At 39.8% G+C, this 14,178-nt stretch overlaps 1 protein-coding gene across 14 annotated transcripts in view; it reads right to left on the reverse strand.

Annotated features, from left to right (window-relative positions):
• Positions 1-14,178, reverse strand: part of BTRC (beta-transducin repeat containing E3 ubiquitin protein ligase) — a 119,051-nt gene that overhangs the window by 101,184 nt on the left and 3,689 nt on the right. For 3 of the 14 annotated variants that reach the window (XM_080596884.1, XM_080596876.1, XM_080596886.1), the window contains exons 2-3: positions 10,241-10,442; positions 1,604-1,672 (exon numbers count right to left, since the gene is read on the reverse strand). The exons of 4 other annotated variants lie outside the window; for them this stretch is intronic. In XM_080596884.1, the coding sequence (XP_080453010.1) occupies positions 1,604-1,672; positions 10,241-10,375 (204 nt within the window). In that variant the 5' untranslated portion in view covers positions 10,376-10,442. Of the gene's footprint in view, positions 1-1,603; positions 1,673-3,337; positions 3,423-4,266; positions 4,430-4,845; positions 4,984-10,240; positions 10,443-14,178 lie in introns of all 14 variants that reach the window. 7 more of the 14 variants (XM_080596887.1, XM_080596879.1, XM_080596885.1 and 4 more) reach the window with 4 other exon arrangements.

Genomic DNA, 14,178 nt, shown 5'->3' on the forward strand with positions numbered 1-14,178 from the left:
TGAAATTCGCTAGCTGAACACTTTGTGTTTGTTCCCCCCCGCCCCCCGAGTATTTTTCAGAGGCAAAAATGCACATATCCCACCTGCATCAGAGCACTGACAACATAGCATAGCATGAACAGATGCAGGTCTGTTTGCCTCAGAAGTAAAAGAAAACAGAAAAGCCACACAGCCCTCTCCCTATTGTTCTCGCAACCTACCACATAAGGAAAACTGATGCCATGCCCCATAGGTCAACAAACTTGAGCTCTGAGAGACGTTAATTGCAGAGCTGAGATTCCTCTGAGACACCTTGCCTGCAGCTCAGCAAAGTTTAAATCAAGAGAACATTAGCTCCGGTGTCCCAGCTGACCTTCGCTAGTGGGGACTTCCAGACAGAGAGGGATGGGCTCTCAGAGAGAAGCTCCAAACCGCGCTTTGCCTTTGCAAGACATTACTCATCTGAAGCACTGGTTTGCAAATGTACTCCGGGACTCAACACCCAACTTTTTATAAGCATTCGAGCTCCTCTCAGTTTCCCAGAAGGCGATGTAAACTGAGAGCAGCGAGCAACTTGCACGAACACGTCACCACTTACTACTTGGAAGATACTGAGACAAGACTGGAGAGGCTCAAAACCATCCTGTTAGCACCTGCAGTGAAACCCGGGTGTTTCAAGGTTTTGTGCTGCTGTTGGTTTTAATTCTCTCCCGCTCCACACAGGTGACTTGTCTCTTTGTTTCCGTTGGGCTCACAGCTCCACGGATCCTTTCACCACCACTTTTCATCATTTTCCCAACTCCAGTTGCCACGACAACAGGATGCAGCTTATCTGTGCTGTTTTCATATTTCCAGCTTTTGTTGCCATAACAACACAATCTTTCTGGCTTTCGACAGAAACAGCAACTTTAAGCCCCGTATTCGGAAGGACGCCGGATCCTCTCGTGAAGATACACGTATGATGAAGAGATTGATACAGGCAATTTGTAAATTAAGCCATTTTTTTCTGAAGGGGGAATTTTTCACTCGCAAAAGTGAAAAAGCTGACAGCAATTGCTAGAGGCAGACTGCTGAGACAACTAAAGCCTGGCCTTTAATAACAGCCGGAGCAATATAGCGCTGGGCCGCTTCTGAGTGGGGAGTCCCCACAGTGTCAGATTGTGTCAAACTGCACAATTGTTATGTGATGTGAGTGAGTGTCCGCACTTGTTTCACCCAGTCAGACCTGAATTAGACGCTCGATGCAATTCTCTCGTGTTTTAACCCATTGGCCTCACCATTATTACCAGCGCCGCCGCCACGCAGCTTTGTGTTTGAAGGCGCGTTTTAATTCTGTAATTTGAGCTGCTGTTGCAGACTTCTTTTCGGACTCTGATCCTTTCTGCTTTCAGGTGACTGCTTTTTGAACTTTTATTTACAAGGAGTGCACATTCAGAAGACTTGTGAGAAAATGTTATACAAACACAGCATGCATAAACACAAAACAGTGATGGCTATGAAGGGTATCAGCTAACATGGCACCGTAACTTCATTATACCCTCATTTATGTACTTCACTAATGAGACAAGCACAGGTGTCCAACACAGTCCCTCACATGAGATGAATAACAATAATACAGTCCAACCTGCTTTAGCCATGCTTGGTATCCAGAAGATAAAAGTTGGAATCCATCTTTTGGCATGTGTATTCGGGGCTAGGAGAGAATAGACATAGAGAGAGACCTCCTTTTACACTGGGACCTAGCTAACCTAAGGCTAAATTCTGGAGTATTTTAAGCAATGCAGATTTTTATTTATTTATTTATTTATTACCAAAAAAATGTGAATGTTTAGTCCCCAGATTTTGTTTATTACCTCTGGTATCAGCTGCTTTAGGAACACTCTCCTAACAAATCCATCACTTCTTTTTTTTAAACAATTTCCACCATTTTACATTTCAGCTGGGTACATAGAGATATTTCTTTACAATTCCCACACAAATGCACTTGGATAAGCACAGCGGCTGTGGTAGGTGCAGCACCAGAGACTAACAGCCTTTAATGATTTTTTTGCCAATGTGTAAAGCTAAATGGTACCAAAACAGCAGCAGTCAGGCTATGAGAGCACTTTTAGTCGCTCAACAATCAGACCGGACACTGGACAGTGTGAAAAGATTATGGAAAAACTCTGGAAAGGTACAGCCTTGACATGGGAATAGCAGGAAACCACACTCGCACACTATCATAAATTATGCCTCAAACAGAGGCAAATATAAACTCCTCCCTTTTTATTGATTCCATGCTTATCGGCTTGAGGAAAAGGCTAGATATCCAGTTGCTCTGGAAGCACAAAGCATATAGTGTAACTTACAAATAAAGAAATGTAACAAAAACGAAACATTACCTGTCATAATATTCATTTGCAATTCAAAGATTCTCAGAATTTGCAAAACTATTTGAATTTAACCATGCCCCCCAAAAAAGGAGATGCTTAGGAACTAAACTGACATCTGAGCCACAGGACCAGACAGGACACACTCAGACACCAAGTTCACCATCCTTTTTAGTCCTGGCAATTACTTCACAGTCCCTTTCTTAATTCACTGTAAATTTCCGTCTAAAACAGTAGACGCATGTCCCCACTTCTACTTCTGGATGGCTGGAAACATCTCTCTGATTTTCAGAATAGATCTATTCAAGATGAGTTTGTTCCCATTTGTTCTTGTGTCAACACAATATTTAGTTTGTAAAAACTGCGTCCACCTTGGTACTTGTAACAGTAAAAATTAGAACTGGTTAGAGAGGAAAAATGCGTCAGCACTGAATGACTAATATTCACAGCTATGGCAGGGAGGCAGTTCAGCCTTGGAATTGGAAACAAAAACATGAACTGGAACATACGAAAATGTTCCCTATAAAGAGAAGTACACATACAGGATTTCAAAATATACTTTGAACCTTAGTTATCTTTGCTTCTCTCCAGCTGAAATTGAAATCCTCCTAAATCTTTCAAAATACTTGTAAGGTTATGCCCTGGTGTCCTAGCCTGTAAACTCGGTTAAACATGATTTTTAATAACCACTATTGTGCTGATAAATTAAAGTCAAGTACATCTGGTTATGGCATTCACCTGCTGAGCTTGGACTTGCAATGCTTAACACATTAACAAACCATGTTTTAGGGGACTCCTTACACAGCTAGAAGCATCATGCTCCAAGACCTAATCCTTAGTTCAGCACTAACTTCATGGGTGGTTAGTCTCTCTACTACTGTAAAATGAGGACAACACTTATTTAACCCACCTCACAGGTCTGCTGAGAGGAACTGCTGACATTCCTACGTGCTTTGAAAACGGAAGAAACTACACAACATCCTACCTACCTAGCAAGAATGCTACAGAAACCCACATTTTACATCTGGCTCAAGAGCTTCGGTTGCTTTTTCGAAGTTGTACAGCATGGTATACCTAACAAGGGGAAAAAGAAAAAAAAAAAACAGCCTTCATAAACAAGCAGAAATAATAACCTTTTGGTTAAATCAGTGTCAGGAATACCAAGACCTGAATACCAGCCTCAGATCTGCCCAGGTTCACACAACAAATCTGTGAAAAATGACCTCGCTTCTTTCTCTGTTTCGGTCACCTGGCCTGCAAATTAAAGAATAACAGTAAAGCTTTCTCTTAGGACTGGCAGGCTGCTTAATGTTTGTAAAGACCAGCAGCCTCGAGTAGTCTGAGTAACTGATTTAAGAATGATTTAAACCATTTAATTTGAAGATCCTGGTGCTGCAAACATGTAAGTATATTAACAGATCTTTTGCAACCACCAGGATTACTCCCATGCAGAAGTGTCTCCAACAAAGATAACACCGTATTTTTATTTATACAACTCTTAGCAACACTAATTCTTTGTGACTTCATTGCTTGAGCACTAGCAGTAAAAGTAATTAGGACTTTCAGCAGATTAGCAGCTACTGTAAACTTGATTTATTTTTCAATACTGATGAGTTAAATACACAAACAGGAGAAACCAAGACCCATCACCACACTTGCAAAAGCACCTCAGTGAGGCACGGCTCCTCTACATTTGATAAGTTATCCCCATTAATTAAAAATAATCTATGCAGAAGAGAAGCAAATCTTACCAGTACAAGGCATGTCACTACCCACACGTGCTGCTTATTCTGTTGAAGTGGGATATGTGCACAGGTGAGCCCCCATTCACATCAAATGCAAGCACTGATGGAAAAGCATAACTTAAATAAAATCTCTGGAGCTCTAACTCATCAGCATTTAACTTATATACACTCACCATTGGCTCAACTTTATTTTACAACCAGTCTCCTAAATGTTGCCTTTGGTTCTCATAGCCACACTTTGAATGACCCCAGGAATGCCTTCTTCAGCACAAACAAGTAAGTACGTCTGGTTAAACCTTTCTGAATTTCTGTGCCCAAATGACAGCAGACATGCAACTGCAAGTGACAGAAGAGGAACTCACATGTACCTTTATTTAAAAAAAAAATTAATTTTTTAAACCTTTAAATTAAAATAAATAAATAAAATCATCCTTCTTCCCCTGCCAGCCTTTAAAAGCTCTGGAACACTGACAAATATCTTGTTTGAAAGTTGTAGTATTTTATCAATCAACACTAAAATCCTCCAGAGTTACAACCCATTCAGGGCAATTCTATCAGCGACACAATTAATTGCCCAGCAAGATCTACTCATTTTTGGATTTTCATGAGCACACACTGTTTATGATCATGATTGCAGTGTCATTCAGAAGTGCAATATTATTTTCTTAGTGCCTGCTCCAGCATTTTCCATGACTAGAGGTTAGGCTGCTACATTTTTTTCTCTCTTTTTCAATGCCCACCCCTGTGCTCACCTTCCTCAGAAGTAACTTGGCAAGCACTCTAACCGCTAACTTCTATCTTGTTTTTTCCAACCCTTAACTGGCTTCTTTCCTTTAGCAATCCACTCTTCCTTTTTCAATCCATTTGATTTCTGCTGTCCCCAGCAAGGCCTAGAACAACAGAATGATTTCTGAGAACAAGTCAGTAATTTAATATTCAGTGGTACCTTCTTCCCTTCCCTAAAAGGGCTGATTTTTAGAGGACATTTAATTACAGGCCTGAGTTCCTATTTTCTAAGCCTAAACACAACCCCTGAAGGCTTACAATATTTGAGTCACAGCTGGAGCTGTGGTTACTATACAGTTTAAATATCAGCCTCTTTACTGTGCAATTTGTTTTGAAAATCAAATCAGATGCCGTGTCATAAACAAGTGCTAATTAAGTACTGAGCGGAAATTGGGCTTTTTTGTGCAAGAAGGGTTCTTAAATATCTGCATCTTCACTTCCATAAGAAAAGATAAATATGTCAGAGCGATAATTATAAAGTGAAACCTACTATGGTACGTGCAGAGCAGTACTGCTGCCTCTCCGTTTTATCTGCTCCCACGTAAGAAGAAATAGGGGGGGAAATGAGACTCATATGAAATATATGTACGTACTAAGGATTTTATGAATCTGATCATAGAACCCATAATGCTTCCTTCCCCCTCAAAGAGGACACCGACTCGGGGTTTCCATCACGTACCGTTCAAGCAGGCAAGCTAAACCCATCGCTCTCTGTCACCGCAGAGCAACTGTAAAGCTACTTCTATTTTCCTTCCTTCTAAGTTATGATCTACAGCCAAGTATTTATTTGAAGATAACATTGCATTCATTAGATGTAACACCTTGTTTTGACAAATACCAAGTGAAGAAGAGGAATAATGCATTTTAATACTCTGAAGGTTGCCTCTGAGTAACAATATTCACGACTCCATTAACTAAGAGGCTTGTGGCTACAACGGCAGAATTAGATCTGTCACTCACTGACATGAGAGGGCATGGCCAGTTGCACTGAAGATCGTCCAGTTGAGATGACTTTCACAGTAAAGGAAAATATCCCCCGTGGCCTAGAACTTGTTAATGAGGTTGTATGCATTACAGCAATAAATTGGATTCCTACTACACAACATACTGTCTCATGGCCCAAACAGATACCTTATTCCACTGCCCAAAGCACTGCTCAAAATAAGGGGCCGTTAAATCTGTGGACTCTAATTCAACAATAACAGATAGGATTTCAATTTCTTTCATTATTATTAGGAGAGAAATCCACCAACTCTCTGATACTAAAACCACAGGCTGCTAACATGTAAGCATTCCTGGGATTTTGGAGAAGGGATGAAGGACATCGAGCTGGTTGGCAGATCTCACAGTTCAATGCATGAACTCCTTCTCAGGGACACAGCACTCCCAAGCAGTAGGCTCTGCCTCTGCCTGGAAGCTTAATGAATTCACTGCACACAGTGAACACGGCTACTCTAGTTCTTCAGTGAATTTGTCTGGAGTGTATTGACCAGGATATGTTCAAAACCAACTTATTGGCAAGCACGTATTTATATTCCTTGACAGATAAAAAGACAAGCTTTTATAGCCTGCAAGGGCTGCAGCTACAAGGAAAGCTACTTCAGTAAGGTGAAACATCAGGATACCTTCTTAAGGGCTCACAGGAATACTAAGCTACAGCATTCAAAACCAGATGGAGATCCGTGATGACACTCCATTAATCTTAAGACAAAGTAACAGCAAGCTCTATGAACATGCTTGCTATCACAGCATAAAGACATCCTCCTCATGCCCATGCATAAAAGCATCCCTGATTTCACATCCACTGGACATTTCACATCTGAAATTCAAGTTCAATCCCTTCAAGACTACAAAATCTAATGGCGAAGAGAAACCACGTCTCATGTTACTGTCTCGACTTGTGCAGAGTATCCAACAAGAATAGTGGCATGCATTACGTACAAAACAGAAGGTAGAAGCTTGTCCAAATCTCAAGAAAATTAAGACAGTGCTTTCTAAGTCTGTATCTTGTCTCTTTTTCCTAAACCCATATAAAAGCTGGAAAGCTCATCCTCGATACTAATTTCTCATTATGACTCAAGAGCATCAGGAATAAAAAAAAAAATTGTGTTTCAGAAAAAAAAATAGAGCCAAGGTGAACAAAATTAAGAAGTCTGGAAAACTATGATTTCCATAATCAGTAAAAGAACCTCTAGCACTTTTACCTTCCCAATTTCCTACTCAATTCCAGGTAGCAGACCAAAAAAACAATACAGAAGAGATGGGTTAGAGATCTGTGCCAACTATCCTGCAAGGAAATGTGCATTTCACATTAAGCAGACAAATTTTTAAAGAGGAATACAATTATTTTTTTCTAAAGAAATTGAAACACTTTCGAGAACAGAATCCAGCATTCAACCACAACATTCTGGTTAGCTAGTCAGTCTTCTGAATACACAACACTCCAGCCAAACGCTTTCCTGTTCAATAAAATAATCAAAAAAACTTCCATTTTGCAAAAACAGCCATTCTGTCCCAATTAATTCCCCCCACAAAGCACTGTGCTACAATTACAACATGGAACCTATTCACTCCTAAGTAACTTGGAACCCATAAATAACTGCTCGGGGGTATTTACCAGGATGTATTTAGTCTCCTTTCCTAAACGCCCTGTACTAAGGTCAGCTCCACGACAGTTCTCAGCTCCTCAAGACTGGCACAAGATGCAAATGATCCTTTGCCTGGCTCAACTAGAGAAAAAGCTTCCTTAAAACAAGGAGTACCTAGGAAATATATTGTCTTGGAGGAAGGATTATGGTGCAAGAACAAAGCAGAAGTAGCTGAAGATACCTCATCAGAGGTCTCTGGCAGCATCCTCATGCAGAACGAGTACATGTAACAAGACTAACGAGAACGAGTCTGAAACATTGCACGATTGGCTGACCAACCTTCAGAAAAAAATAATAGTAAAAAATACACACACACAAAAAACAGTACATACCATCTCCCAAGAAAGGAAATCTAAGACCAAGTTCTGATAACTATTGCCAAAATGAAGAACTCACCATGGGAGGCCAAAGTAAATCTACTCCCAATTTAGAACAAATTCGAATTAGTGCTAGACTAACCCAATCTTCTTCTTTAAGAAGATCACTGAAGTCCAGACAAATTAGAAGTAGTTAAGCATTTGATAGATGACACGTAGGAAGTTACTAGTTAAAATGGAGAGGATTAGGATTAATACCGGAGTGGTAAGGAGGTTAAAAAACCAAAGAGGGTCGAGGATCACAGGTTATTTTGAAAAAGGAGAACCACTGACCGAGCTGTACAATTTGATCCTTGTTGAAATCAATTATTAATCTTAGAATTAATGTTCAAATATTCTCATTAATCACTAAAAGAGAATTACCAATGCACTGATGAAATTTGCTGAAAAAGTTAAGAGACATCATAACACATAGGGCACAGCATCCTGAAGATTTGAGTAATACAACTAACACAAGATGTGTATAAATCAAAAAGTAACATTATTCCCATTATTCCCTCGGCACCCAGCAACTGAGAAGACGGGAATAGGCCTAGAGGTGTGTTCAGATTCATTAGACAGTGATGGTTCACCAGTAAGATGAAGCCACAAAAACAGAAAATGCTACTACAGGATGTGTAATATGAAAAGTTCTCTGCAGAAATACATTAGTATGAATGCTTTAGTACAAGGAACCCATAAAACCTCTCTGTAGAATACTGTGTATAGCTCTGACCACTCTTGTTCCAGGTAGATTAATCAAATTCTGCAGCTGTTTAAAAAAGATCTGCTAAGATGATAAAATGTTATACAAAACATCCCATGAGGAAAAGCAAATGGAAGAAAAAATCCATCTCAGAGAATAGGAGGATACAACTGCTCCCCACAAATATATCCAGATGAGCACAGAGGACCAAGAAGAGCTGTTTAAGCTCAAGAACACTGACACAAGAACAAATGAGAATGAATTTGCCATGAATGAAGTTGAGCTGGAAAATAAGAATGAGGATTCTAGGTATCAAGTACTACAGTTTGGAATAGCCATACAATACCATATCAAAGAAAATTCTACTCATCTAAGAAACTCCTTTGAGTAGGTTGCAAAAGAGACTACAGAGTACAGCCAATACAGGGGATTCAAACCCATGGTCCACAAAACCTGCTCCGATGCCACATGGAGATCTTTCCTGTCACTAAAGGGCTCTGTACTGTTTTGCCTCTGCATAAAGTCTTATTTTTAAGGTCAGTGAGATACGGATATATATGATTATCCTCTTGTAAGTGGAAAAGTCTCAAGACATTTCTGCTTGTTTATAAAAAACAGCTGTAACAAAGTACAAAAACAATGCACTATACTGGAGTCATCCAAGTCAAAAAAAGGAAAAAAGGGAAAAAAGTTACAAAAATGCAGAGGGAATGTAGATTTTTCTTTTAAACCTATTAGCAACAGAAAACACCTTCTGTCATACTTGAAAAGGGTGTTAACATCATCTAGGTTTCTTCAGAAAACTGCTGAGATGCTTCCAAGAAGCATCTTCTAAAATGAGACCGATCCCTGGTTCTCGAGACTACACCCAATTCTCATTGTTCTAATTTTTAGGAGATGAATGATGGCTGGCTGCATTCCTCAGTTCTGTTGAGAGCTTTGGCATACCAGAAGGAAGAGCATTCAGCAGATCCAACGAACCACCCCTCTGGAGAATCACAGCATCTTCCTATCAGACAGGAATTTGAAGGCCAGCTATCCATAAACTAAAAGCAACTCCCACATAACCACAGCTCTGTTCTGCAATGCTCTCACAATAAATTACAAATGATGTGCGTGGAGAGGGAGCGATTGTACTGTATGACAGACTTCCACACTAGACCATTTTTCCCTGAAGCAACCAGAGACTGCTTTGGCAGCCAAATGGGGCAAGCCTGGAAACTTCAAGATTTCCTTTTCCTGTCAGAACGCAGTCAAGCCCTGCTTTGTACCCACACAAAGACCACCATCACCTTTTCCCTGAGTATTGAGTCCATCCTCCTCCATTTGAAAAAACCTCATAAACTGTAAGAATAACTATGTCCTTAGATGCAATAATCAAACGAGCACTCCTACAAACTGCAAGAATCCACGTGGGCATAAAGCCAGGTGATGGAAAAAGCCACACCAGAATTCAGCACTCGCTGCTATCTCCCAAATTCCCTTTCTACAATCTTCTTCAGATCTATTTTGCTACAGATGCTTCCAAAGAGGATGGTGCAGACAGCCAGACTACAGTTAGAAGCACGCTTCATGCTGTCCTGCTAACGTACATCTGGACTTCAGAAATTCATTCCTTCAAAGGACGTCCCTGCAACGTTTCCTTTCTTACCACTAAGGCTCTTTGCTTCTGCCAGTCTGAACTGGTTACTCCAGCAGATTCTGCCAAGAGGTTGCATGGCTCCAGCTCGCATAGGGTAAACGCTCCTGTCCTTCCCTCAGGAAGGCTGGAAGGACCCCTCGCCATGCTTCCCTGTTCTTCCTCGTCCTCTCTTTCCTGCTGCTCTCATCAAGACGATGCAAAGACCCTGTTTCTGCAGTGGGGAGAAGGCAAATTAAATCAGATCTTTTCAATTGTTAGCACAGAAGACTAAAATCAGCAAATTTACGATCTTTTGTTTCTGAACAACATCATTGTGAAAAAGTGAAGGAATTTAAAACAAGAAGCCTCCACTGCAGCTTCTGCCATCACAGCTACCAAACCGGGCTGTGCACATAGAGCTGCAAGCAGGCTGGGCACCCATTGGCAAATGGAACCACGGAACTTGCAAATGAAGGAGAAAAAATGAATTTTAATGCAGTTTTTAGAAATACTTGTCATTGTTTCAGCACCGCCATTTAGTGAATGGGACCGATTTCTCTCTCAGTAGGGGATGGTATTTTAATGATGTAACAGTGCACTTCCCAGAAGAAAGACAAGCCTCATGAGGCAGATTAAAACAAAGAATATTCAGATCCCATTAAAAACAGACAGTTTCAAGCCATTTTAAAAATTAATTTTGTTTAATGATAAAATGTGTTATCTTAACAGGTGGTTAGCCAATTGTAAAATTAACCAAAACATGGTTAGAAGCACAGGGGTAGCTATTAGAACAACTGGTTTCTTTTTTTTCTTCCTACTCTTATCAGGGTACCATATGACCCTACACAAATTCCTCCCGGTCATGACCTCAGGCAAATTTCTGAGTTTCAGTTTCCTCTTCTGCAAAGCGGGGGTAGTACGTGGCCAACACCAGACTTCCTCAAGAACTCAGACAAAAAAAAATAAAAAATAATTAGAAAGTAGAGTTGTTTAATAAGCAGGACACATTCAATGTAAATCTCAAGATGTTTATTTCCCAGCAGTTACTGTGGAACCAGGTTTTTCTCAGCGCTAATCAGCTTCTCCATCAAGTGAACAGCTTCATGTTCGATCGCCTATTAATTATATTTTGAGCACCTACCATTTAGCTGCAGCCACTGGACTCTGCTATGCTGCAACTCATTTGCTGTTTCCACAGCTAAACAAATGCTGCATTCAGCCCTTCTGTGCAAAGCACTTGAAATATATAAATAATATGCCTTGTTGAGCATCTCCTGAGTTGTAGGGAGGAGGAAATGAGGAAGACTGGAGAGAAGACAGAGCATTAGAAACACTAGTTGGCCACTGAGCATGCTTAAATACTACACAGGTCTCAGCAGCACACAGGGAGCTTTGAGGTGACACAATGTAAACAGACAATGAAGCAAGGAAACAGGGATAGCTTATTCCACTTGCATTGCTGAATTTAGTATGACAACTTTTATAAAATAAAATCAAGTGGCTCAGCTTGCTGGTTGTACACGTGGTCATTCATACCTTAAATGCTGTTGTAATGATCACTCAGAAAATGAATATGCCACAAAACGCATCCCTCTATTCAGATGACAAAAGTCAGTGGAATCCCATCACTCAATTCAGTGAAATTTCATAATTTTTAGGTGTAACTGATTTTCCCTGTAATAAAAGGCCTTTTCATTAACAAGCTTTATGGTACAAACAACTACCAGCAGAGTAAAATGAAAAAAAAAGTGGATGAGCACATCCACTCAACAAGATACCCAGTCAGCATTTGTACCACAGCAAACACTTTCTCCTCTCCACTTTAAATGTTTTTATAGCTTGAAGTGAATTTTAAATCAGATTAGAACATGAAGCTTCTCCTGCCATTTAATTTCTAGTCTCAAATCACTTTCCCCTAGCTCAGTGAGTGCTCACACTGAAAACAAACAAAGGGAAAACACTGGGTAACTTTACCTTTTCATCTCACTTACTGCCCAGAGATCAGAACTTGTTTGGCCACTGGAAATGCTCTGATCAGGTTCTGTTGGGTTGGGTTTGTTTCCTCCCCTCCTCTCTCATTAAAGATCACCTCTTGAAGAGGCAATCTCCAAACACGGCATATTCCCTACCTTACCTCTGGAGACTACAGAATAATTTTATTTTCTTCTTTGGAAATCCTCATTACATCTTGCCATCTCCCAAACCACTACAGACTATCAAAAATGTTGAGGCCACTGCACATATTTTGTACCTTCTAAAGATTATTTGGGAAAACCTTTGCCTAACCAAACTCTGTGGCTAGAACAGGCTGCTTTATCTCACTAATGAGAATGATAATTTAGTACCAAATACTCATGAGGAATTATAGCTCTGCTGACTGGCAAATAATTTGCCAAGGCAGATTAGTTTAGCTGCATAAAATAAATATCCACCTGCACATACTAGTACTAATCAGGGCGTGAAATTAAACTTTTTATTCAGTGGGAAATAACTGCTGCAAGGCGGCGATTTAGTCTGAGAAGCAAATATTAAGGTCAGCCTATTCTCTCTGATGTTTATAGTATATATAATAGTGCAAAGAGCACGGTGCAACAAATTCTGCTTTTTAAGTCTATGAAACTAAATACTTCAGTGATGCGATAGCAAATTTGCCATTTGCTTTTCTAATTGCACACATTTAATGGAGCAAAGTGGCTGAACTGAAACATTACCAGAGAAGCAAGGGTAAAGTTAGCCAAGTACCAAAGGCCTACCCCGAGTGCAGAAAAACCTACAGCACAAAGAGTTTGGGGCAGAAGAAAAGAAATCAACATCTTCCTTACAACACACTAGTTCCAACAAATCCTCAAACTAAGCAAATGTTATTTCAGGTCTATTGGAGAAAAGGACTAAGTGTATATTCAATACTCAAGCAGGATTTAAAATCCCATATTTAGGAAGTAACTCTCTGCTATCCCAGCTATTTTACCAAATTACTCTCATTGCCTTCATGCCACCCTTGCTTTGGGTGCTCAGGATTCTCTGCCAAAGTTACCACAATGCAAATATGCTACTAGGAAGATGGTAAGACTCTTAAAGCGGTTTTAAAACAATAGCTAACAAGTCCTAGGTCTTTAAAATCTGAGTCCTACCGATGCCATAAATCAACAGAGTTCAGTGCAAATGGAACCTCTTGAAAGTATAAGCTTTTGTCTATCTGTTTTGTGTGTATGTATATAAATATATATATATATATGAATAAAAAGAGAAGGAAAAAAATAAACCAGGGATTCCAAGTCTGTTACCTTTCAGCCTCCAACTACACTGACTATTCCTTACTGTGTTGTCCTCCAGTTAGGCAGAAGCTCCTGCAAGCATTGTAATACCAAAATTAAGGAACTTAAGGGCTTTCTCACGGAGAAAAAAAAACGAACAGATGCATCTTAAAAAAAAAACAAACTGATTTTGCTTCTACTGTGACACTGGAAGGCAATATCAGGACCTCCTAGAGTCACATTGCCCAGAAATAAAAGGAAAACACTAACAGGGGTGAAGTGGGAAAACAGCCTCACGAAGAACACTATTATCAACATCTTCCTATTTACAAGGCAAGATATTAAATGAAGTATTGGAAATTGGTTCATTCAGAAAAACTGAGAAAGTGAAACTGCATTAAATAGCAGGTTATTGCTTGACAAACCATCCTAGCTAGGATCCCACACTGGTCAGGTACAGCTCCAAGCACTGCTAATTAAACACAGCTGAAGTTGTCACTAGTCCATTCAAGAAAACAGATGTTGCTTCATAGAGCCTTGATATTTTTCTTAAATACCTTTCAAAATGAGGAACAAAAAATATGAACTCTTATAAAAAGGGCTTTATTGTATTTTTATAGCATATTACATACCTTATAACAATCATTCCGTTAAGTGTGAATGTCAGTTTTATTTTCTGTCCCTTTTTTCCTGGCTATTTACAAGCTTTGTAAG

The sequence above is a fragment of the Anser brachyrhynchus genome, assembly GCF_964034855.1.
Source record: "Anser brachyrhynchus genome assembly, chromosome: 6".
Lineage (NCBI taxonomy): Eukaryota > Metazoa > Chordata > Aves > Anseriformes > Anatidae > Anser > Anser brachyrhynchus.